This window comes from Ptychodera flava (assembly GCF_041260155.1).
Source record: "Ptychodera flava strain L36383 chromosome 23 unlocalized genomic scaffold, AS_Pfla_20210202 Scaffold_23__1_contigs__length_28996876_pilon, whole genome shotgun sequence".
Taxonomy (NCBI): Eukaryota; Metazoa; Hemichordata; class Enteropneusta; family Ptychoderidae; genus Ptychodera; species Ptychodera flava.
Genome location: NW_027248277.1, coordinates 27423174 through 27450756, shown reverse-complemented (window position 1 = coordinate 27450756; position 27583 = coordinate 27423174). Strand labels below are relative to the sequence as shown.

The window sequence follows — 27583 nt, the reverse complement described above, 5'->3', positions numbered from 1 at the left end:
CTCTGTGTTTATCGGACACCGATGTACATAATAAGATGTTAACGGACAATATGTCACCAGTGGCTTATATCAACTCAATGGGTGGAACAAAATCAAAAGAATGCAGTATAATTGCCAGAAAGATTTGGTTATGGTGCATAGACCGGAATATTTGGGTCAGTGCAGCACACTTACCTGGCTGTGAAAATACAGAGGCTGACAGAGATATTTCATGATCAGACAGAGTGGATGCTTAAAGGGAAACCTAAGTCCAGCGACATTGACCGTTTATCCCTTCCAAAATCACTCTTGAATAAAATGCAGCTCAAATTTGCAACATAATTGCACGCGCTGACGACTACGGCGCGACGAAAAGAGAAGTTGAAGTAGACGACATTTATGAACAGTCCGGGTCAGCTCCAAAATTGGAGACTCATTATGATAATATATTCCGGCATTCAGCCAATCATTGACCAGATTACATCATTAATAAAGTACAGGTCACGCTGGGTCACAAATTACCCACCAAGTGTGATCGGCAGTTTTGGGCCGCTTATTAAGCCCCTGTCTTGTGAATTTCGACGAAGTTCGACAGTCAACATAATCCACGTGTTCTGCAGAAGGTCATGTCCAACAAGGAGTCCGATTAGTGAACAAATATTCGAAATATTGACGATTCATTTCTACCCCCAGTTTATCGATTTCGCTCAAGTACCGAGAATCATTTTGTGGATGTTCGTCATCTCTATTAGAAATACTGTTATAAAGGTTATTTGTGTAGGTACGCGTATAACATCTTGCAAGAAAGAAGAGCAATGTCAGAGCTTTAAAACGATACCTGTTTTGTAGTTGTCAAACGCAGACTAAAATGGTACGCGATTTGAAAATGTGTTGACAGAGTGGCCACACAACTGTTCCCCATACGGTAGAATTTGTATCGCTGCCATCTCCGATACAAATGGGGTATTCTGAACGATCTATGTAGGTACACGATTTATATTTCGCAGGACTTCAAGCCAGAGTCTAGGAATCACAGCGATGTATGGGGTTTGGTTCTCTTAGCCAGAATAAAACTGGTACGCGATTTGAAATTGTGTTTTGACAGAGTGGCCACACAACTGTTCGACATTATGACAGAATACGGCGCGGGAGTTCGACACAGTATGGCGTACGTAACGAAGGACGCATGTGGAGGTTGCCAGGAAATACAATTTTTACTGATGGCGCGCTGGCCGCTGATTGGCTAATGAGAGGGGGAAAATATTATGGTATAGCGTCTAGCGACGTCTCCAATTTTGGAGCTGACCGGACTGATGAAAATGAGCTCGGAATCCCATGGGCGCGAAAGGGCTCATGGGAGAAGCGTGCGTGACGTCATCGGCGATACAGACGATTGTAGCTTGCAGCTGGAGGAGTACCGTGAACGGTTCAGCGCGTTCAAAAGACGACTCTGGGAGTTCGGACAGCAATATTTCTGACATCGAGTATTACTTTTCCCCGACTGAAATCAAACCATACTCATTTGAACCAAGATATGTAATAATGGGAAAGCATTTCCACACACCGTTCATAATTCCGCGGAGGGAGTCACTGTGCGTACAGACCCCGAACTGGATTGGAGACACTGAGTGACTCTGCGATCCTTCAGCGCTACGTTTCTAAAACAGAGTTTTCTTTATCAGTCGCTAAAAATTAATTTTTCTTTCGTGAATGATACGTAAAACGAGCTTGGCCAGATCTTTAAGGTTGCGAAATCTTCGATATATATCGGAAAATATTTATTCGCAATTTGACAAATGTACAGTGTCATCTATTTTTCGAAGTTGGTGTCGAACTTAGGAAGTCGGGCTTACTCAGATCTACAAAGTGAAGAAATCTCCGTTATGTAATGGATATTTGCCTGCTATTTAAAAAAATATTGTCTACATTGTTGTAAAGAATGTATTTCATACAAGACCAGCCAAAACTCTCGATGATGTCCGATATGTCCTCTGTTCAAGTCCCGATCGCCAAGTAAAAATGTATTAGGCGTACATGTAAAGAATATGAATGTAATTCGTGCAAGGCGCTCCCCAACTCACGGTGATATCCGATCGACCCTCTCGACGAAGTTCCGATTGTAGTGTATGAAAGTTCGTGTGGAAATTTAATGAAAAAAATGCTTTACAAAAAAAAAATGTATTTCGTGCATGAATAAATATAATAATGTAAAACATACAGTATTCTTGACTACCGGCCACGGATGCTATGAACTAAGAGTCGGACAGAGGTGGTCGGGTGGTCAGATCTGTTAGGCACGTGGTGAAATCTCCGATATACATCGGATATTTACCCACAATTTGACAAAGTATCGTCTAGTATCAGAGTTAATGTCCTAAGTCGCCGATATTTATCGGATAAATATCCGTGACTTCGCAGACTCGGCGTGCCGACACCGCACAGTGCACGTAAATCTAGTATCGTCTGGTATCGATATATTGCCTAGGAGTCTCGGCGCAATTGATATCTATTAGGTAAATATAATATCGGCGATTTCTCAGACCCGGCGTGCCGATCGAGACACATCATTCTCGATCGCGGGCCATCAGGGTACTTGCGGATTCTTACGTCATTTTTGCGTCACAGCGCCGTTGGAAGTTCGAATTTTTCAACCACCAAAGAAATATTCAAAGTTTCAATATACATAAATGACATAACTTTTAGTTCTGCTTTTTTCCACACAATTTCTGTATCATTCGCTCTTCTGTATCGTCTGATCTCTCATTCACCTCGCTCGTATGCGTTTCACCTACTGACGTCTCTCCGCGGTCGAGAATAGGCAAGAAGTCATTCCAGTATCTTGTAATATCAATATTACCAGGTATAGTCACGAAATTGCCTATATATTTATCGGGTATACAAGGGCGATTTCGCAGATCCGGGCTGTCGAGACAAGCGCTTTGTGTAGTTTCGTCTTCGGACTTTAGAGTCCCGAAATCGCCAATATTAACATTTATCTGGTTAAAACCGGCGATAGTAGGTTGACTCAGCATGTCAAGATACGAACGCATTGTGTAGTATAGTCTTGTATCGGTATCGAAATCCCGAAATCCCTTATAAAACAATCATCATTAAAGAAGTAGAACATAACTTTGTATCTTTTACAGATTTTAAACTCGCCCAACTTTCTGTTTTCGAAAAAGCTGTTCCGAGAGACGACGATAAAAGCTGACTCCGTTTGTTCTTCCCTGAGTGATTTTTGCACTCAACTGAACAACACTTAATCATTTTTATGCTACTGAGCATTAAAGAGTCGTAACGTGCAGAACTGCACTGCTGCAGTCATAGACTCCAATGCTTTGGTAAAGCGGTCACACATGTTCGTGTATCACCGATGACGTCACGCACGCTCCTCCCATGAGCCCTTTCGCGCCCATGGGATTCCGAGCTCATTTTCATAAATGTCGTCTACTTCAATGTCTCTTTTCGTCGCTCCGTAGTCGTCGGCGCGTGCAATTATGTTGCAAATTTGAGCTGCATTTTATTCAAGGGTGATTTTGGAAGGGATAAACGGTCAATGTCGCTGGACTTAGGTTTCCCTTTAAACCTGATATTTTCAATAAATTGACAAGGCATTGGGTTTGCCCAGATATAGACATATTTGCTTCTAGGCTTAATAGGCAATTACCAACATACATTTCATGGAGGCCAGATCCACATGCCAAATTTGTCAATGCTTTCACTGTCTGTTGGACTAATCTGTATTTTATGCCTTTCCTCATTTAGCATAATAACCAGAGTTCTACAAAAAATAGAACAGGACAAAGCCACATGAATTCTGATTGCACCTCTGTGGACAACGCAGGTGGGGTACTCAAAGCTGTTACAGCTACTAACAGACAACCCAGTGTTTCTTCCAATGCACAGCGATCTGATGACAATGCCACACACAAAGAGTCTTCATCCACTGCGGAAGAAATTACGACTAGTGGCATGGAAGTTGTCAGGGAATCCCTTGAACAGCGAGGAATTTCGTCAAGGGCTTCCAACCTCATCCTTGCTTCATGGAGATCAGGAACTCAGAAGCAGTATAAATGTTACATCGATAGATGGATTTTCTTCTGTAAGCAAAGGGAATTAATCCTTTCAACCACCTATAGAGCAGGCAATAGATTTTCTTGCTGCTCAGTATGAAAGAGGTTGTGGATACAGTGCAATGAATACAGCACGCTGTGCATTGTCATCAGTTATCACACCTATTGGACACTGTACATTTGGTGCTCATCCTTTAGTAGCTCGTCTTATAAGAGGAATTTTTCAATCTAGGCCTGCGTTACCTAGATACAATGATGTTTGGGATGTACAACCAGTATTGACTTACTTGCAACAGTTGTCTCCTGTAAGAACATTGACTCTGAAGGACTTGACATTAAAGCTTGTAATGTTAGTTGCATTGATAAGTGGCCAAAGGGTGCAGTCTATTCACAATTTGGACATTGACTTGATGAAAGTTGGCAAGTCGTCATATACAAGTTATGTAAAACCTCATAAGAAAGTGTCCCGTGATACTATTAGCCGCTGGATTAAAATAGTCATGTTGAGATCAGGAATTGATGTGAATTTATTTAAACCTCACAGTACAAGAGCCGCTGCAACCTCTGCGGCAAAAAGGAAAAATGTTCCTATTGAAGGTATAATGAGAATTGCAGGTTGGAGTTCCAAGACTACGTTTGCTAGGTACTATGATAAACCGATCTGTAATAGTTATGATTTTTCAAGTATTCTTGAATGAGTAATATAAGCAAATTGCAATTGATATTGACATGCTGTGTTGTGTCTCATTTTGCACATCAGATGCTTTAAAGTCTCATGTGATCCTGAAGTGCGGGATAACGAGGTAGAATAGAAAAATTAAACAAACCTTGTAAAGGTGAAGTTTGATAGAAATTCTACCAAGTTATCTATAGCGCTGAAGGGAATACGTGCCACTCCCATTATCCCACCCCTATATACTTGTGTGTTTATGGTTTGGTAGTATTCATTTGGAACTTTGGTTTTAGGATGAAACCAATTGCTGATGTGCTCATTCGACTGTTGAAGACTGAAGCCACGCAGGCGCAATGCTATCTCACGTAATCCCTTCAGCGCTACAGATAACTCGGTTAGAATTTCTATCAAACTTCACCTTTACAAGGTTCGTTTAATTTTTTCTATTTTATTGTGACTTGCAATTTCATTTTGATGGGTTCACCTTTTTTGAACCATCATGAGATAACTGATGATAGTCCAGCAGAGTACATCAGGATTTCAAAGGTCTTTACTGTTAAATTGCTGTATTTTGTAAATTTTACAAATACATGTATTTGTATTTAACTTTTCTAAGTGCGGGGGGGGGGGGGGGGGGGGGGGGAGATCAGTCAAAATTTCAGAGTTAGAGAGGGGAGTTACTCAAATTCATCAGGTTGACGGGGGGGGGGGGGGGGGTGTCACTGAAATTTCTGAGTTTCAGGCATAAATAATGACGGCTCCCTTATATACAACGCATCACACTGCCAAAAATATTTTCTCATTACTAGAAAAGAAATCTTATATCAAGAAAAATTATCTTGAATCAAGAAATTTTATCTTGGGAGTATACCTAGAAAATATAACTTGTTTCTGCACATGGTTTATATCTTGAAACGAGAAAAAATTTTCCTAAATCAAGAAAACTTTATATCTTGAACCAAGAAAATGTTTCTTTGGTCAAGTAACAGTATATCTTGAGACAAGAAAATTTTTCCTGAATCTAGAAATCTACATATCTTGAAACAAGAAAACTTCTTAAATCAAGATAAATACAAATCTTGAAATAAGAAAACAGTTTCTTACATCAAGTTAATTTATTTCTCACTTAATTTTTTCACTTTTCTCAATTCAAGATTTTTCTTATTTTAAGAAAAGACAAGAAAACATAAAACTCAATTCAAGAATTTTATTTTCTTAATATCCCCATCGGAGCAAGATAAAAATTCTTACTCCAAATTTTACAAATTCTAGTAAACTTCTCAAAACAAGATTTTTCTTAATTTAAGATTTGCCATTTTTTCTCAAAACAAGAAATTTGGGAGTATAGCTAGAAATAACATCTTGTTTGGAAATATTTCTTGTTTTCAGCTAAAAATAAGATATTCCAAAATCTAGAAACAAGAAAATTAACATGGTACAGGTTTCTTAAAATTGAAAATAAGTTCAAACAGATTTCTTACATCAAGAATCTTTAAATTCTTAGAATTTTTTTAAAACAAGATGTTTTTTTAATCTAAGATGTCCTTTTTTCTTGAAATAAATCCACAAAAGAAGAAAATTAACACTGTACACCTTTCTTGAAATAATTAAAAAGATTAGACAAGAAAATTAACATTGACACAATTTCTTCTTTTAATAACATGATGACCTTTGGTCATTATGTTAAAAATGGGATAACACACAGGATTCTAGCTTAAAACGGACATCAGCTGTATCTTTTGTCTATATCTTTAGTTTTCTGGTTCAGTAAATCCACTACAGTTTATCGTCTTAATTGCTATGTCATGCAGCCAATTTAGAGAAATTCCCATGTAAAACAAATTTTAAGTAAAAACATGCAAGACTAGGTAATTTTCTGACCAATTCGAGATTTGGGTCTTTCCATCTCAACATCCCGGTATGATGGGCCTTTTTTAAAACGTGTTGACATTTTAACCTGCTTCAGGGAAAGACACTTATTTTTTTATCCACTTGCCCTTCGGGCAAGTGGGGGGTTCGGTTCACTTGCCCGAATTGGAGAAACCACTTGCCCAGTATAATTTACGTGTTTGAAAAAGCTAAAACATTGGTTTTTCATTTCACACACTTTATTTTGAAAATTATCATGTTATCATGAGAAAATGTCAGACATTCTCATAGGGTTCTCCTCACACTTCTAAGAGTGCTGGATGGCTCATTTATATTAAATAATTATCAAAGCCCACTAGCAGTATCATATAGCATCTTTATGTGATTTTAACTTCTGAACTTAAAACAAGATTTTGGGAATGTGCTCTTTTAGGGGTTGGAATACAAGTATGTTAACGCGCCAGTGAGACTGCATGTGCAATTTTGAACAAGGAAAAATAATGTGTGCCCAAACGTAAAATGGCACCCAAGCAAATATAGCAAAAAACAGTGTACACCGTGCATATACCGGTATGCATTTGAATATTCACGGAAACAACAGAGTAGTCCAATGTAAGCATAGTGTTGAATGTTTTCAACTGGGACAAAAATGTTTTGTTTTCTTTGTAGTATGGTGGGAAATCAAAATAATGGTTAAAAATGTAAATTACTTGTCCAATTTTTCACTAAAGAAGTTTTGTAAAGCTGCAAAAGATATATCCTATTAATGGGTAGAATTTAACGAAGGTACCGAAACAGATATGAACTGAAAATGCTCACGTGTTTCATACAGTTATGTGTAAATTTGAACCTTTGCCACATGTTTGCAACTTCATTGAAAGTATTATGATCAACATAATGAACAATAATCACCGCCGATTAATTCTCAAAGGTCATGAAGTATACAAATATGTAATTAGCTGAAATAAAAATATTCTTTGACTGCTGTCATTGTATCACCATATTATATAGCAAGTGTAATTACCGTTGGCCAAGTCCTTCAAGCCATATATGCCGAGCTGTGAAAGCTCATTACATCAATATGCAAATTGTAAATTAGCTGACATGAAAATGTGAAATGACTTTCGATATTGTTTTAACCAGGTATAATCATCAATGTTGTCATGTTTTGCCAACTTTGATCAAGTAAATCCCAGTATATATCCCTAATAAGCAAAGTTCATTAAATATGTAAATTAGGAATTGACTTAAGTAAAAATGCTTAATGATTGTCAATAATGTTGTATCATGGTATCTGCAATATATGTGGCAAGTTTTGTCAACTTTGGTCAAGTCAATTCAGATATATATCTCTAATTAGGAAAGTTCATTAAACATGCAAATTAGGAATTGGCTGAAGAGAAAATGCTTAATGATAATATTGTATTACAGTGTCTGAAATGTACATAGCAAGTTACATCAATTTTGATCAAGTCAATTCAGATGAATATCCCTAAGTATGAAAATTCATTTAATATGTAAATTAGGAATTGGCTGAAGTAAAAATGTCTTTTGACTTTCAATAATGTTATATCACAGTATCTTTGATGTATATAGCAAGGTTCAATGACTAAAATCAAGTTAAATTGTATTGCTAAGTTATCCCTATATACCAAAAATCAGACCTCAGCTCTATTGGCTGGCTCAGAATTAGATATGCACATAAATAATAATGTCATGAGGTCTCCCATCATACCAAATATGAAGGGTGTAGCACTTGGGTACTTAGTTATAGCCATATATGTATATTTGAGGTTAAAGGTCATCGGGGTCACATGACATTTTGTCAAAAAAATTGTATTGCAAAGTTATACCTATATACCAAAAATCAGACCTCTAGCTCTATTGGCTGGCTCAGAATTAGATATGCACATAATTAATGAGGTACAGGATGTGATGTCATAAGGTCTCCCATCATACCAAATGGAAGGGGTGTCAGCACTGTGGTTACTTAGTTATGGCCATATATGTATATTTGAGGTCAAAGGTCATCGGGGTCACATGACATTTTGTCAAAAAATTTCTATGCTATAGTTATCCCTTTATACCAAAAATCAGACCTCTAGCTCTATTGACTGGCTCAAAATTAGATATGCGCATAATTAATGAGGTACAGGATGTGATGTCATAAGGTCTCCCATCATACCAAATATGAAGGGTGTAGCACTTGTGGTTACTTAGTTATGGCCATATATGTATATTTAGGTCAAAGGTCACTGAGGTCACATGACATTTTGTTAAAAAAATTGTGTTGCTAAGTTATACCTATATATCAAAAATCTGACCTCTAGCTCTATTGGCTGGCTCAGAATTAGATATGCGCATAATTAATGAGGTACAGGATGTGATGTCATAAGGTCTCCCATCATACCAAATATGAAGGGTGTAGCACTTGTGGTTACTTAGTTATGGCCATATATGTATATTTGAGGTCAAAGGTCATCGGGGTCACATGACATTTTGTCAAAAAAATGTATTGCTAAGTTATCCCTATATACCAAAAATCAGACCTCTAGCTCTATTGGCTAGCTCAGAATTAGAAATGCACATAATAAATGAGTTGCAGGAAGATGCCAAGGTCAAAGGTCAAGTGGAATCCCCAAAATTGTGGAGAGCAATTTGGTCCCCTACTGGCCATTGTCCAATAGACGCTGGCTGTCTTGGACTTTAACATAGGCCAGAATAAGCCATTGCCATAGCTTAGCTGCATAGGTATAGGGGAGGTCAAAGGTCATAGAAAAATCAGAAAAATAATACTTTAAAAATCTTCTTCTCAAAATTGGCAAGACCTGTGACTTTGATATTTGGCATGAAGGAGCAAGGCTATAAGGTCTAACCAGGGTTAGGTTGGTAGCGGGTCGAGTTGACTGGGGTCGAGTTGGTTAGGGGTCGAGATGTCCAGAAACCATGGTCATCATGCTTGCCATAGACTACCATGTATCACAAAAATTAAAACTGTGATAACTTCATTAATATGCAAGCCACGCCCACAAAACCCTTTCAGTTCTAGCCATTTGAATTCTGAAGATGTCTACCAAATTTGACTGAAATACGTTCAGCCGTTTTTGAGATAATGGGGATACAGACACACGGACACACGGACACACACACACACACAGACACACAGACAGACAGACATGGCTAAAACCATATGCTCACGTGTGTGAACACGTGAGCAAAAAATAGGAAGCCTTTTTAGGTCAACAAATTTCAAGATTTACAGCTAGTGGGGCTTTCATATTCATAGAAAAAATTCTAACAGTTCATATGTTGTATGTTTACTTTCTTAGGTCTTAATGTACAAATAATAACAGCCATTTTAATTGTACCTTCAAAGTATTTTTGCAGTTAAAAGTTTTAACTTATAAAGAAAAAAATCTGTAGCTATAAAGGAATGTTTTGAAGCTTCTGAAAAATAATGTACTTCTTTGTCATGTTTTTACTGCGCTGACATCATACACAAGCCCTATGAATTTGGATTACCATTGCACTATACCAGTATCCTATGTTTTTCTAATAACCTAGGTGGTCTTTTTAATGCTCATGCGCAGACTAAATATAATTTAAACCAACAACCTAAGGCGTCGGTGGTTTTCTATGTGTCTTGAAAGATGAATTTCTCGATGTCAAACTCGCTCCAATTGCTTCTTGACAGTCATTTTAGAATGGGAAAATTCACAAACAGAGAGGTTGGTCGCCACGGACAAGTAACTTTTAGCTTATTGACCTGAAAATTAAGTCAGTGTTCATAGAAAATTCAAAGACTGTACCCGTTGACACCTAAGCTTGCTCATGACTTTCATTGCATGCGGTCTTGCCACGATGCCACTCACTGTCACTTAACAAGTTAACATTGAAGAGTACGTTTTAGTAAAACTCCCTTTTTTGTGGTGATTTTTCACCACTGGACTTTATTTTTACATCATTATAAACGTTCATACAAAGCACAAAAACCGCTGTATGTTTTTTTTACCGTATCAACATATTGTGAGACACCGTAACCTCACAGTCAATGCAATGAACTTTGGTGAACGTACGCTCCACCAGCTGAACAGCTTTTTCATATGCAAAATCAGCGTACGGTATTTAACCGGTGGTATTGTTTGAACTGCATTTTATTGAAAGCGATTTCATGATTCTTTTCATCAACTCTTCATGCAATTTTATGAAAAATCTTATGGAAATGTTCACAATGACATACATGAAAATTTTTGTTGTTTAAGTCCGTGTTCCCTCACCAGAAAATCGCTCTCGTGAATTCGATTTCTAGGTATTATTTTTTTTCACTTGTCCCGTCGGGCAAGTGGCATCGGAGGTTCACTTGCCCGAACGCGACTTTCACTTGCCCCGGGCAATCGGACAACCCTAGTAGTGTCTTTCCTGTGCTTGTAAAATAAATACAACCAATATAGAGTCAAATTTACCACTTCAATGTTTGTTACATGTACTGGATGTTCTGTTGCAACATATTTAACTCTGCTGATAAATCAGCAAAATATACAAATTCACCAGATTACAGCAGATGTCATTTCAAAGGAAGTTTCACAATTCATCGTCCTTCTGGCTCAAGGGTCTATGACATTGGTATTGTTTCTATTCAAGTCCAAACTGGTATTCATTTGGCCATTTCACATCTACAGGCTGTGTTGACAATCGTAATAATGGGCATTCAAGCATGATAAAATGGACTAGGATCAGAAACTGTAATTGATATACAGAAAAACAATACTGAAAAAATAGAAAAAGATACAGCTGGAGTCAATATAAATGAAGAATTCGTTCTTTTATAAAAGCAAACCAAGCAGTAGCACATGCATGACTCAAAAATTATCCAAAATGGAATTGAAAAATTTCATGAATATTGTATTTAGTGGTTTCACTATTCAACTGCATTGACTTGTTCAGTTTGTATACAAATTGAACAGTTCAGTCTATAGGGCAACTTAATTTTAGTTATGCTTATTTCTATAAACAAGTTTTGATATTTTTTCAGTATTCTGATTCCCTGTATCCAATACTTTTAGGTATTAATTCTGAAATGCTATACTACTCTTTGCGTTGAAGTTTAACAACCCCCGAGCACATCACAGAACATAGTTACTTTGGAGATTTCATTATCATTACATGTCCATTGAAACCTATATGTTTGCAATTGTTTCTTCAGGGTATTTGATTTACAATGCAAAATTCTCAAGAGACAAATTTTACTTTCTAAATAACCAAGTGTTTGTTATACTGATGATTGTTATTGTGAAATTCTACCCGATGAAAGGGAATAATTGGTTTTCGTTGGAATCTGACATTAAATCAATCCCAACAATCATTATCATTCAAGGCAAATGAAATTTCCAGGAACAAAATACAACAACACCCACTGACCAAACCAATAGTACAATCTCCAACCACTTGTCAATTGCAGTGGTGGTAATGGTTGTCCTGACTTGGTAAGCCTTCCCTGGAAGCATACTGCACACATCAAGTTGAACTAAAGTGACAAAGTAATTGTGCGGAGGTTCAGAGCAGCTTATTACAGTTCTGAATCAAGGGATTCAGCTGTCTCTCATAAGACCTGCATGGGACTGATGAAATCATGCAATTAACCTAAATTGTTATGTATGCCGTTTACACAAAATATGTTGCACATTTAGCTGTATGACAAAAGGACCAATTTCAATTTTGAAATCATTTCTGTATTTGACCAGTAATTTTCCAACTTGTGCATGGTGTATGGATTTCACAATTCCTGAGATACTGTAGAGTTTATCGGTGTGACTTTCAAGTGAGAGACAGCTTTTTAGTCTTAAAGCTTTTGAAACGGGGATTTTTCACAAAGCAGGTCGGCTAGATATTTAAGACGTTCTGTGGTAGATGTGGCAATCTTACAGCCAAATATGACAAATGTTACACTCTGATGATGAGAGACAGTATTCACGACTTCCACCCGGTATTTTGACAGCAAGTTGAGTAATTGTACTATAACCTTGTTACTTTAGTTCAATCATGAGTTGCAGCATGCTAGTAGGGTATGCTTACCAGATCTGGGTACCCAGTATCACCACTTGACTAGTAGTTCTAGATGGCACTATTGATTTTCTCAAATACAAAATACAAAATACAGATTTTATCAGAAATTCAGTATATATTACTTAGTTCATCCATAGAAACCTGTATACCAAATTTCAAAACTATCAGTCCAGTTCTTTTTGAGAAACACATTTTTTGACCAAAAATGGCAAAAATTGCCTTAAAAATGCAAATTTGCAAATTTCTGCACAATTTGAACAATTCTGAAATAGATCATCCCTTGGGACCTATGTACCAAATATCAAAGCTATCTAACTGGTAGTTTTGAAGTAGAAGATTTTTAAAGATTGTTTTACTAAAAACGACCAAAATTGCCTTAAAAATACAAATATGCAAATTTCACCACAATTTGAACAAATCTCACTGAAGTCACTCTAAGTAAACTGCAGATCAAATTTAAAAGCAATCGGACAAGCAGTTTCAGAGAAGAAGATTTTTTTACCAAAAAAAGCTAAAAATGCCTCCAAAATACAAATATGCAAATTTCACGAAGATTTGAACAAACTTAAGTGAGGTCACCCAAAGTGAACTGCATATAAAATTTCAAAGCAATCTGACTTGCGGTTTTAGAGAAGAAGGCAACTGTTGACGGACGACAGATGCCGACGGAAAATTTTGATAAGCTATTTTGATAAGCTATTTGATAAGCTCCACGTCACTGACAGTGGAGCTAAAAATCTGATTTCTGGGAACATTACAGTCAACCCTCACTATAACGAACTCCAATATTACAAACCATCAGTTATAACGAACGTAAACAGTGTCCCCCAAGAGTTTTGCACGGTAAATCAGACACAACGTAGAATGGAGAGCAAACGTAAAAGGTGACTCTTAAGAGTGATATGATGTTCGTTGTTCATAATAATGAACACTTCAATTTAACAAAAATTTCTATGTACCCCAGCCATCATGATCATAATAGCTCAATACTGTACATGTACATCACTATGAAACTGTTTCTTATGACTGTTAATTTTATACAAAATGTTGTGTGGTACACTGGTCAATGTTTCTAGGGTTTTCGATTTGTGGATCATCACACACATTGTGTGGCTCCTTACTTGTATGGCATCAAACCAACCTGGCCTTGAAACTGCAATTTCCTATAAAACTTTCCAAAGTCCTATGGCTATATGTTCCTACCGTCAAGCTCCTTCTCTTGCAGGATTCTATACAATGACAGCCATTCAGTGATGGTATACATCCACAACATGCCAAAGTTGTCAATACTGATGAAATAAAAAAAAGACAGCAACTGAACAACAAGGAGCATAGCACACAATTTTTCACAAGACAAAGTACACGAATTAGAGCTAAAGCAGTTCCTTTAATGATCTGGGTAACTGAAATGTGTCATATATTCACAATAGCTTTAAAAAACACGAATTTATGTCATTTTTGAAGCGTCCATAGCGTTGACATTGAGGACTGTCACTACCTAGTACCTACCGATGCAAAGTACAATTGACAAACTTTGATAAATTGCAACAATGTTGCAGAAGTAATAAAAAATTTGGCGCCGGCGCGAAGCCATTGATTGCAGATCGGCAAAACCAAGGACGTGCGCAATTTTTGAAAAAAAAAAAAAGTTTTATATTTCGTAAAAATGACGTTCGATACAATAAAATGGCCAAACTTCGTATCAAATATTTTCCTTTAAATTGAAAACTCAGTGATGAAAAGATCGAACAAGAAAGATCTCACGATTTGTCAGTCGTCATACAGGTAATACTCGTGTTGAAGAAACTATCACGACGTCAAACATGAAATATTGCTGAAAGTTTAGTCAATTTCTTACCGTATTTTTACTGCCAGTCCTCTTGTCGTTGACCTTAAGTAGTTTTTTTCTCGTGAATATTGCCGTAGACAGTTTACCAGTGACAGCGGCCATACTATAGTCCCGATAGACAGACAACTGCTGCGCGACCTGTGATGTTTTTTCAATTGTCCTCTTCGTCGCAATATTACTCTTCAACTTGTCCATTCATTGCGATTCGAAATCTGGTCTTTGGACCAAAAAAAATACGAGCTAGCGACGTTCTTCTAAGAGGCCGGTTCCAGGGCTTCAGCTGGTTCTCGATCACGGCTTTGATTAGCGTACTCCGTACATACTGTCACGGGCCCGGGGTTACCCCATGTAGATGGTGTGTTGACTCACGTCACTAGCTCGGTCTGATCGATTCATCTTCGCTGGAATAAGTCTTATCCGAAGGAAGTGTTCGTTCCTTTAAATGGTGGAAGAAATCCAAGGACATTCTCATTCAAAAAATGTAATTTCGAGATAGTTTTTTATCAGACGACTGCCTGCATGCAGTCAGCCAGGCCAGCAGCTTGTGAAGTGAACAGGCGCGCGCAGATAAAAAAAGGTCAGAGGTCATAAATTGCATGGCTGGGGCTGTCACTTACAACCGTAAGGGGTGACCATTTGATATCCTGGGGGGGGCTTGGAAGATTTGGGGGAAAAAAAAAGATGCCAGGTGGAGTTGCTCGAAAAAAAAAATCTGGCTTTAAGTGGCTGATGGAAAAAAATTATGGACCATTGCGACTCCGGAAAAAAAAAAATCTTGGCAATTGTTCGATGCACACTGCAGCATCAATAAAAATCAAGCAGTAGCTCTGGAGTTTTATAAAGCATAAACCATTTCAAGCTTGAGGAACAATAACTGAATATGAACAATTGTACAGTATACATGACCTTCTGATTAGAGGAAGTATGCTGAAATTGAAATTGCTCACCAGTGTTTTCCAGAAATGTGTAAATCTGAATGTATGGATTTTGTCAAAATACCACAAGAAGAGAGACAGCCTGCAAACATTTTACTATTATCGTTTGCGTATAGAAAACTCATAACAATGAAAAAATGCGTAGAGACTCAATCCAATGCGTAATATTATTACGCATTGGATCGACTCTCTACACATTTTTTCATTGTTATGAGTTTTCTATATACGCATGTTTTATTCGTAAATGCGAACACTGTTAAAGTGAATTATCTTACCAATGTTTTTCTTAACAAAAGCGAATGTGTTTTGATTAGAATTGAATGAGTTTGATGGTTTTGGGGAAACTACTATGTGGTAATGAAGAATGGGAAATGGGCAATGAAATGAGCAGACAGCAGGTGATTTAAGATTAATGTTACATCTTCACTGCAAATAAACCATAAGTGTGTCATAAATAATACAAACAAAACAAAATCATGTTTGTTTGTTTTGTTGTATGTGAGCCACGTCTAAGACACACAACAAAAGTACTGTTTCAGTCTGTAAATGTCACCTCAGATGCCACCAGAGAAAACCATTTCCACTCCAAAATTTCATTTTTCGCCTTGCGAGAGGGGGGACACCCCCTCTCGCGCGCTCTCCCCCCTTGTTCGCTACGCTCACTCGCCACACAGTCGCTTCGCTCCCTCGCATGTCCACCCGTCTACTTTCTTTCAATGTAAGGACAACTTTCAATGTAAGGACAACACTGACAAGTAAATGCCATAAGTGTACATGATTTTACAAATATGTTTTTGTAAAGTGAATCAAAAATGTACATGTATTTACATATCTTTATTTAGTTTCTTGAATATAGTCTGTGTGCGATAGAACAGCATCTTGTTACTGGGTGTGAAAAACCAATCAAATAAACATTGCACCGAAATTTGGTGAAAAAAAAATATATCTCGAAGAAGGAAAGTGAAAAAAAAAGTTGCCAGCATATGCCCTGTAGAAAAAAAATAATTCATGGTGAAGCAGGTGGGAAAAAAAATAATGGCTCTCCACCAATCTTCCAAGCCCCCCCCCCCAGGATATCAAATGGTCCACCCCTAATGCGTAAACCAATACAAATGTTTTCAGCGTGGTTTTAGAGCTTTGTCCATTCATTGCGATTCGAAATCAAAGTCCTGTGATATGAGAATATATTCTAGGACGCGCCATTGCGCAATTAAATCTCGAATGGCCGTCATTTCAATGTTCAATGCGCCAGTAAAGGCGCAACATTGTGTGTGAACGGTAACGGGTCAATCACACGGTGAGTTCATGTGAATTGTAGTTCATACGTTCGTGTAGCTTCGGCCGTCCGACGGTCATCACCTCAGTCATAGTGTGACATATAAAACGATTCAGTTACCCATCGACCTTTGTAATTCAATACCCAGTACTGAATATACGGTGGTACATAGGAAGCTGGGTAGAAAGGACTGATGTAGGGGCAACGGTGTATTTGAGCTATACGCATGTGGCACGGCCGATGAATGTGAACAGCGGCACAAGCCGCTACGTAGTGGCGAAAAGCTAGTCGCCACTCGCCATTATGTGTATAGTTGATGAACCCGTTTTAGAAAAAGACGATCGGGCAGTCCCTTAAATCGAAGCATTTGCAACGTCAACCATCAGTACAAACGAAACGTTGAACACTGCAAGGAAAGCATCCATGCTAGGCCGGATGATCCGATCGTTTTGAAGAGCAACATTTTAGGTCGGACACTAAGCTATCTCGTTTGCCTTTTTCCAGAGTAGCCAGTTCTATGCATAGAACAACACCGCTGTGTAAAACCCTTTGGTGAGAACCAATGATCGCAAAGTTCTGTTTAAAAGTTGATGTATCCATCACTTTATGTAGGTCGTACACACAGGTCCATCGAGTTGCCGTGTAGTATACATAGAGAGAAAGGCTATGTATATTGGGCCTACACGGCAACTCAACGGACCTGCGGTCGTACGGGTAACTCTCCAGAGTCTTGTACTGCAGTGTATGAGCATGGAGGTAGCAGCTACCTCCATGGTATGAGTAATTGTCGATGCGTGGAAATTGGGGATCACTCTCGGAAAAATCCTACCGGTGCGGTAAGCTTTGATCATGATTATTTCCACAGTCAAAATCACAGATTAGCAATTTGTACAGTTGTTCAGGTCCGACATACATGTATCAATAATTTATCACACGTTACAGTATGCTTGGTTGGGTTACAGGGGCCCTATCTCCAGTATGACTATTGTATTTTCTGCAGAAAATTCAAGGGTTTTACATGTGTGTTGATGATGGCCCACTTTGGGACAAGAGTAGGGGCCCACAGTGGTTTTAATACATCCCAGAATGAACACTGAAAAAGTCAGTAAAAACTCTGATTGCTTAAAATTAAGCTTTTTGGCAAAAAATAAGGTAACTGATTAAAGAAATAAAATATTAGCCTACTGCAACAGTGTTGAGTAAACTAAATGTTTGCATTATTTGTGTAATTTTGATTTACACATAATTCATTCTGGTGTGCTTTTCTATAAAAAATACTTTTACTCAATATATTTTGACAGGGGTTTTCATGGAACATACACAAACTTTCAATAGAAAATATCCCGTTAGATCACCCATGACCCCAATACAATAAATGATTAAGTGCAACTGTTCGAGCAGACTTTTCAAAGATCTTGCAGAGTTTTAACTTTCCAAAAAAAATGGTTAACATGATCTTAAATGTATATTTTGACTTTCTCTCAATATTATAATTTTCTTGTTTGCAACATCAAACACCTTGCAATTTCTTGATAAAACCGTTGGGAATATTTTTCTTCAATCAAGAAAAATATTCCCATTAATTGTCAGCTCAATACCAAACATGATCTTGCTAGAATGGTTAACATGATCCTAAATCTAGATATTGATTTTCTTAATCCTTTGACTACCATGTTTTTACTGCCTAAATTTTTAAGCAAAATTTTTCATATTTTCTTTTATTTTCAATTGACACTGTTTTCCTTTTTTGGCACACAATGATTTTAGACTTTTGTCAAAATTACGTAAAATTATCATACATACTTTATTATTATTATAGCAGATAATAAGCAGGCTGTTTTGTGGTAGGTGTCAAAAGTTTACAATGACCCTAAAAGGGTTGATGTAAGAAATTATATCTTGTTATCAGAATTGAACACCAAAAATTTCTTGATAAAACTTACATTGAGAATATTTTTCTTGAATCCAGAAAAATATTCTCAACTAGTCAGCTCAATACTTATTATGATCTTGCTTGAATGGTTAGCATGATCATAAATCTAGATAATGATTTCCTTAATATAAGAAATTTTATCTTGTTAGCAAAATAAAATGACTAACAATTTCTTAATAAAACTTATATTGAGAATATTTTTCTAGTATCAAGAATATTTTTCTCAAATCAAGAAAAATTCACTTATTACTTGTTCAGCTTAATGCCAAATAAGATCTTGCTAGAAAACGTTGTTACAATTTTTCTTATTTCAAGAAAATTTATCTCATATTAAGAAAAAATTTCTTGTAAGAAAAATATTTTTAGCAGTGCACAAACTTGATGACAAAGAAAAAAAAATTGCATTGCTACTCCATTTGAAAAAAAATTGATGCAGCTCTGACAGTAGAAAAAAAAATTGCTGTCACTGTGACAGGAAAAAAAAATTTGCTCCCATACCCATTTCCTCCATACCCCCCCCCCCCAAAAAAAAAATCAAATGGTTCTCCCCTTGTGTGATATTTTGTGAATGATGGACAGCTGCTTCCTTACCTTTTTTTCCTTGACTTTAGAGTCCCTTGTGTCTATTGATGAACCAAAAGCCTCAGAAATACCCTTCCTTCCATCTTCCCACCAATGTCTTTATCTGTCGCTGTACTCTGGAAAAAATATCTTTGGTGTCCTTGGTTCCTGTTAATTTTGAATCTCTTGAAGTCAACTCCCTAGTCATCGGACCTTCCATTGCCGTAACTTCTTTGCCATCTGTAACCCTAGCAATATAGCCAACAGTATCATGAACCTTGGTCACAGCTTTGTTACTTTCTGCCACCTTTGTATTTTCCCTTGTTCTTTCTGTTGTTGTCGCTGTTGTACTTTGCTCTGATTTAGTGACTCCAAGTTCTGTCTGTTTTTGGTCAGTCACACTCTCATCCACAGTGCCTGAACCAACCAGACTCAAGTCATCCAAAGGAAGCTGCATACAAAGTTTTAAAGAAAATAAATAAGCATTCTCAGAGAAGATTTTTTTGACCAAAAATAGGAAAAATTCCACTAAATATACAAACATTCAAGTTCACTGGACAAATTTTCATTACGTTACCTAAAGGAATCATAATACCAAGTTTAAACTCAATCTGGCCTGTAGTTACTGAGTTTAAGCAAGTTGCAGGATTCTGCCTTGTTTATTTCATTTGCATACTTTTAACACTAACATAATAATGTGTACAAAGTCACATCTTCATTCCTGGGTGCACTTACACACTGAATACTGAGATGAGAGGCAGTGTTTCAACTAGAGGGGGTGACAGGGTGATTCACCCTGTGTTGATTTTGTGGCATCCGCTGGCGACCAGCACCGCTTGAAATGATGTCAGTCCAGAACACTCGAACGGAGTGCCTTGACACGTGATCTGTAGCCAGCGTCTTAGTTTTGTAAAAAAATATTGCGACAATGTGTTTCGAAAAAAAAATAGTACCACAATGTACGATACACCCACCTGCGATATGGCTGCGGGCCCAGGGGAGTCAATGTGACTATTTTTGCTACATTCTATTATGTAAAAGCTCTTCCAAGAAATGAGCATTCCCTATTATTGCGTTGCGATAAAATGTTGTTTTCAGTATGTGTTTGACATTATTTTTGAGGGGGAACAAATCATTAAAGATCATCTTAATTGGCAAATTTTAAATTTTTCTCATTTCCATGAAAACGCCTGTTGTATGAACATCATACCAATGTGAGACAGAGAGTCATAACACTTTTTTTTTCAAGTCCAGTGTCAATACAGAAGATTAAATATCAACGCGGAAACTGTTGCTGGTGAAGGAGTAGATCCAGTAGGAGACAAATCAGACATCAACACTGATCTTGACGACGATTGCGTGACGTTTGAAAATGCCAAGTGGTTGAAAATAAGCAAGTTCCAAGCGCCGTGGCTCGATCGACCTGAATGGAAAAATTGGCTTGAAGCACCCAGTGATGGTGCTGGAATTAAGTGCAAAATATGCAGGGAAACCGGTAAACCAACCCATTCACAAGCCTGGATGGATGTTGTAATTATCAAACCTCGACATTGGAATGGCATGCAGACAGTAAAATCAATTTGGAGGCCGTCAAAGACACGTATAAGCGTGTGGATATACAAAAAGCCATCTGAACTGTTCTCACACAAAAGCAAGATGCCATCATAAGTAAAGGCTCTGAAAGCCATGTATTGGTTGTCTAAAGAAACTTTTGCTACTGATAAATATGCATCTTTGTTGAAGTTGCTTGAAGTCTCTGGTTGTGAACAAATTGGCTACCTCCGTATTGGTGCCAATGCAACTTACCAGCCAGTCGTCAGCAAGAGCCGAAGATTACAGAATACAAGTTGCGGTATTTTCATAAAAAAGTTATCGAAACAAATTCAGAATGCTGATATGCATCGCATCCTAACTGACGAAGTAGATATTTCTGTGACTGGGCGACTTGTTGTCAACATCAGGATAGTAACAAAAGTATACCTTTGACTTGCAGTGTGTCTCACTTTCTCGGCAACTTTCACATCACTGAAAAAAATGCGGCCACAATTACCTCAAAATTACTGAAGGCATTAAAACTTAAACAACTCGACAAAAATAAAATGATGGGTCAAGGAAGTGACGGTCATAAGTGATAGTTGGCAGAAGCAATTGTGTCGGCGTGAAACTCAGGGAGATCAAGCCCTTTCCCCTGAATATCCACTGCGTAACTCATAGATTGGTGTTCTGCACCAGCCAAGCAGCTGGGACTGTCACTTACTTGAAGGAATTCAAGGACATTCTCACTATTTTGTTTTGTTTTAAACATTCTCCTACGATCTTCAAAATTTAAAAAAATATATAAACAAATTCTAAATAGCCCCAAACTCAAAATCAAGGATATCCACGAAGTGAGTTGGTTTGCCTTTTATGACTCCCTACAAAATGGTGTACCAATCGTTGCACGCATTGGTGATCTACTTCGGTCAATGCGTCATGCATAAAGACCCGAAAGGGGTTGGACTGTATCAACAAATTATCCAATACAAGTTTGTTGCCATCACATGGTTCCTTATGGATGTTATCCCCATTGTTACCAAACTGAATTTGGCATTCCAGAAAGACAGTTTGGACGTAGCAGCCATCAAACCAACCGTCGATGCAACATTGGTTGCTCATACATACTCATGCATGCATGCTTTCAAGTTGAAATTCCATAATTCCATGTTCAATCTTAAGATTGATAATTACTTATCATTTGATTGGAATGTGCTTTGATGTTTGATGTTCAACTTATAAGCAGATTTGATTTCATCAATTCGTCGACCTGCGGTACCTGTTGTATTCTTGAGTACATCGCTATCATACTTCTTGGCTATTGTGCTCATTACATATTGTGTGTGGGCTTTACACATATATAGTCCTTGATCAGTTGTTGTACTTAATGAGTTGGAAAAAAATATGCGTACATATGACAGTTATAGGAAAATATACATATTTTACAGAAATATTCTACGAAAGGCCATAGAGTTCAGTAAATTTAATGGAAAAGACACATTGGACACACAAAGTATTAAAACTAGAGCATACAGTCTGAAGATGTTTTGGGGAATTACATTTACTGCTGAATGAAACAAGCTGAATGAAAGGACCAATCTTTAACCTATTGAGTGATAAAAAAGTTGTTTCCTTACTCTTTCATCATATCTTGACGTTTCAGACTTTGCATACTTCTTAGAAATATCAGAATCTGCTGTATCTTCAGACACCTTGGAGCCATGATCACTCTTCCACACATCTAAGTCCTTTGTCTTCTTCTGCAAACCAGAGTCTTCCGTGCTGACCACTTCAGGTTTCTGTCCAATACCAGGCACAGGTCCTGTTTTTCTGCCTTTGAAGATATATTAGTAACAGCTTCAACTGTACTCCTCGGCACTCCACCAGTTACAGCACTCTCTTTAATGGGTTGCATAATTGAACTGTCATCCTGGAGGCTTTTCACTTTTTCTACATCAACAGTTTCCTCAGTCTTCTCTACACCTTTAGAAGGAAATAAACGGAAACATGCATTTCAAAATATATGTTGATCATCATTTTTAGCTGTGCAACTGAATCTAGTAGCTGAATGGCAAAAACAGTGACAGAAACAAAATAATGAGAAAAGGGAACCATAGTCTAATTATTGATTCTGTTATTGCTCTTACATTATACAGATTATACCTTTTTTCTCTTTAATTACAGGGCTTATGCAGGGTTCCTTCCCAATTCAATGTCTGGTATGCACACATTGTGTGCACAGAACGCATGGGTTTTTTATCTTACACAAACAACAGGATGCTGTACAAGAGATGCCGCCAAAATTAAGAAATTAGGCCTATTAAAGGGGTGTTCACCAAGGATGATTTTTACATACCGGTATGTGGTAGCTCTGTGGTCATTTACCAAGGATAAACTGTTTTCACCATTTATAACTCGCAAGATTTTTTACAAAAAAAACGATAAAAATAGTACAGGAAGTTGCCCATGTAATTTGAATCATGGGAAAAAAGCTCCAAGCTTGGAGCTTGCATGATGTGATATGGAAGGGACCATCTCAGGACGAGTATTGCCCCCACATTGTCCACTCAAAGTAGCACAGTAGTACACAGCAACACAAAATCTGATAGTAGACAGTTTATTATAAGTGAATCATCGTTTATGCAAGGATACTCAGTATAAGCAAAAGTATGTATATACGCACAGCCTGGTTTAAACATGGGTGAGTGGACAATGCCATACCCATGGGAAAATGGTCCCTTCCATATCACATGATGCAAGCTCCAAGCTTGGCGATTTTTTCCCATGATTTAAATTACATGGGCAACTTCCTGTACTATTTCTATCGGTTTTTGTAAAAAATCTTGCGAGTTATAAATGGCGAAAATAGCTTTTCCAGGGTAAGTGACCACAAAGCTAGCACATATGTAAAAACCATCCTTGGTGAACTTCCCGTTTAAGCAGCAGACACATTTCAGATTACAGCTGGTGTGGTAAGAGAATAAAAATAGCGTCAATGACACTGTAGCTCCCATCCTGGACTATTTAGTGTTTGTTCTCTGGTCAGATATTTGAACATGTGTGAAAGGGATAAAGTGCATGAAGTGAAAATACTTAAATGAATGTACTGGAGACAGTGAAATATGTTTAATGTAATTATTCAGAATATAAAATGGAAAAATACAGAATTAGATATATCGAATACTGTGATACAACCATTATCTCAACAAAGTCATTTACAATGACACAGTCCCCACTTGTAATAGGAGTATTAGTCTTGATGGGGCAGGAAAATGTGGTCATTAAGAAGTATCACTGGAGTGTATATGTTGAGTCTATGGGCACATAGGTCTATGTCGTTGTTCCCAATTTGAAACACATGAGGCATGTCTAAGTTATGGTTCTAAATCGGGAAAAAAGACAGACCTCTAGCAGTATTGGCCAGCCAAGAAATACATATGCGCATTATAAATGAGGTACAAGATGTGACATCTTAAGGTCTAATATCCTATCAAAATTGGAGGGTATAGAACTTGTGGTTACTGAAATATGCATATATATGTATAATCAAGGTCAAAGGTCATCGAGGTCACATGACATTTTGAAAAAAAAAATTATATTCCTATTAATCCCTATATGCCAAAAAATCAGATCTCTAGCTCTATTCGCTTGCCCAGAATTAGATGTGTACATAATTAATGAGGTAAAGCGTGTGTTGTCATAAGGTCTCCCATCCTACTAAATACAAAGGACATAGCACTTGTGGTTACTTATTTATTGACATAAACATATATTTTAGGTAAAAGGTCATCGAGGTCACATGACATTTGGTCAAAATATTTCTCTCCTATAGTTATCCCTATATACCAAAAATCAGACATCCAGCTCTATTGGCTCGCTCAGAATGAGATATGTGCATAATTATTGAGGTACAGTATGTGGCGTCATAAGGTGTCCAATCATACCAAACATGAAGGGTGTAGCACTTGTGGTTACCGAGTTATGGAAAAATATGTATATTTGAGGTCAAAGGTCACCGAGGTCACGTGACATTTTGTCAAAAAATTGTTTTGCTAAGTTATCCCTATATACCGAAAATCAGACCTCTAGCTCTATTGGCTCGCTCAAAATTAGATATGCGCATAATTAATGAGGTACAATATGTGGCGTCATAAGCTGTCCCATCATACCATATATGAAGGGTGTAGCACTTGTGGTTACTGAGTTATGGACAAATATGTATATTTGAGGTCAAAGGTCACCGAGGTCACGTGACATTTTGTCAAAAAAATTGTATTGCTAAGTTATCCCTATATACCAAAAATCAGACCTCTAGCTGTATTGGCTCGCTCAAAATTAGATATGTGCATAATTAATGAGGTACAATATGTGGCGTCATAAGGTGTCCCATCATACCATACATGAAGGCTGTAGCACTTGTGGTTACTGAGTTATGGACAAATATGTATATTTGAGGTCAAAGGTCACCGAGGTCACGTGACATTTTGTAAAAAAAAATTGTTTTGCTAAGTTATCCCTATATACCAAAAATCAGACCTCTAGCTCTATTGGCTCACTCAAAATTAGATATGCACATAATTAATGAGGTACAATATGTGGCGTCATAAGGTGTCCCATCATACCATACATGAAGGCTGTAGCACTTGTGGTTACTGAGTTATGGACAAATATGTATATTTGAGGTCAAAGGTCACCGAGGTCACGTGACATTTTGTCAAAAAAAATTGTTTTGCTAAGTTATCCCTATATACCAAAAATCAGACCTCTAGCTCTATTGGCTCGCTCAAAATTAGATATGTGCATAATTAATGAGGTACAATATGTGGCGTCATAAGGTGTCCCATCATACCATACATGAAGGCTGTAGCACTTGTGGTTACTGAGTTATGGACAAATATGTATATTTGAGATCAAAGGTCATCAAGGTCACATGACATTTTGTCAAAATATCTGAGATATATGCGTGAACGGATGGACTCACGGATGGACGAACAGACGGACATGACCCAATCTATAAGCTCACTGGACTTCATCCGTGGGGACTAAAAATTGTGTCACTGCATCCTTTTTGCAATATGAATAAGTGAGAAACTAAATTTTTATTTTTCGTGGCCTTATACATGGGAGTCTATGGAGATCTGCCTTATACATGGGAGTCTATGGACGTGTAACTAAAAATATGCAAATTTCACCACGATTTGCCCAAATTTGGGAAAGGTCACTCCTATGCACTTCCATACCAAGTTTCAAATCAATCGGACTTGTGGTTTCAGAGCAGGAGATTTTTTGACCAAAAATGGGAGAAAATTACAAAAAAATTCATGAAAAATAGCAAGTCCAAGATACTGACCCAAGATGTGCACAATCATTTCATGTCAGCCCAAAGTACTTACATGCTAATTTTTCATGTAATCTGCTCAGTGGTTCTTGAGTTTTTTCAATTTTGACTGTTTTTACATTTTTTCACTTATTTGCATATTTTGGAAATGACAACTTCATTTGAACAAAATCTCATCTACAGCCCATCATCCATGTACACACCAAATATCAAGATGAAATGTACAGCGGTTTTGGAGTTTTTGATGTTGACGGACAGACATACAGACATACAGACATACAGACATACAGACACACAGACATACAGACATACAGACATACAGACATACATACATACAGACATTTCCCTAGCCTATAAGAATAGCTTCCATTGCCATATATACATATGGCTATGGGAGCTAAAAAAACAAGTGACCGCCAGAACATATTACAGTTATCTATTTTTACTAACGGAACACTGCAGGGTTTTACATCACTTTTTACTTTTGAGAGTCCCTGGGACCCCTGGTGTTAGAAAATGGGAGTCCTACATCAAAATATGGGGGTCCCAATTTATTTCAAAAGATATTTATTGTTTTTATCCATGCCATGGTCTTCACTGTGTTCAATTAGTGTTATAACACACGGCAAATGGTTGCGCATTTCTTAAAATTATTCTTACATGAAAATTCTAGTTCATACTGAGTTCCCTCATTGATCAATTCAAAGAACACTATTCATAATTGAAATGATCACATAACTTTAATGACAAGTTCACAAAGTTGTGAAATTTGAACAAGTATTCAAATTTGTCAAATTGACAAGAAGGTAATTTCATACTCTGAAATGGCATTCACCTAGCAAGTCCAGTAGGTTGAGTTCACACTCTGCCAGCAGCTCCTTCAGCAAATAACCTAGCATTGTTTATGAAGTCAAAATCATCTGTGATGGGGCCAACCAGTTTGATGAACATTAGTCTATTAAGCCTTTGAGGATTGAGTCTATTTCGTGCCCACTGTTTGATGGCATTTTGTACTGAAAAGCCCCTTTCACATGGGGCAGAGGACACTGGTATGACAAGAGCAATTTTAGCAAGAATGGCAAGATCAGGATACTCCTCTGTAAAATCAGTTAGCAACAGCTTGATATACATATCAAAATTCAGTGCGTCCGTGTGAGATCTTGTGAAGTGTTTGTAAACAAGAAAGTGTGCCCTAGCTCTATCAGCATCAATACCTGGTGTATTGTTATGATGATTCAACAGTTGATCAAGCTGGTTGACCCCATAGTCAGGTAGGTTGGCCAAATTTTCAGGATATCTGTGTGGTTTAGAATTACATCAAAACATTCCAGAATATTCATCTCATCATCTGGAAATCTGCAATCTAAATTCTGCAGTAGTTTGTTGATATAATTTTCTCGTACACTACAGAAGCTCTGTCTGAGTGACTGATTGTAAGTGATTTGAATGTTTTTGTATGTATTTTTCTGACCATTGCCAGGAACATCACCCAAAGCATTAA

At 37.4% G+C, this 27583-nt stretch overlaps 1 protein-coding gene and 1 pseudogene across 1 annotated transcript in view; one reads left to right on the top strand and one right to left on the bottom strand.

The window, feature by feature from the left end:
- LOC139123704 (ubiquitin-conjugating enzyme E2 Z-like) overlaps positions 1–27583 on the top strand; it is a 585434-nt pseudogene that overhangs the window by 347130 nt on the left and 210721 nt on the right.
- The window catches only part of LOC139123887 (DNA ligase 1-like), a 122969-nt gene continuing 114760 nt past the window's right edge, over positions 19375–27583 (bottom strand). The window contains exons 10-11 of the mRNA XM_070690038.1: positions 22382–22727; positions 19375–19662 (exon numbers count right to left, since the gene is read on the bottom strand). Coding sequence (XP_070546139.1) covers positions 22486–22727 — 242 coding nt within the window. The 3' untranslated portion in view covers positions 19375–19662; positions 22382–22485. The remainder of the gene's footprint in view (positions 19663–22381; positions 22728–27583) is intronic.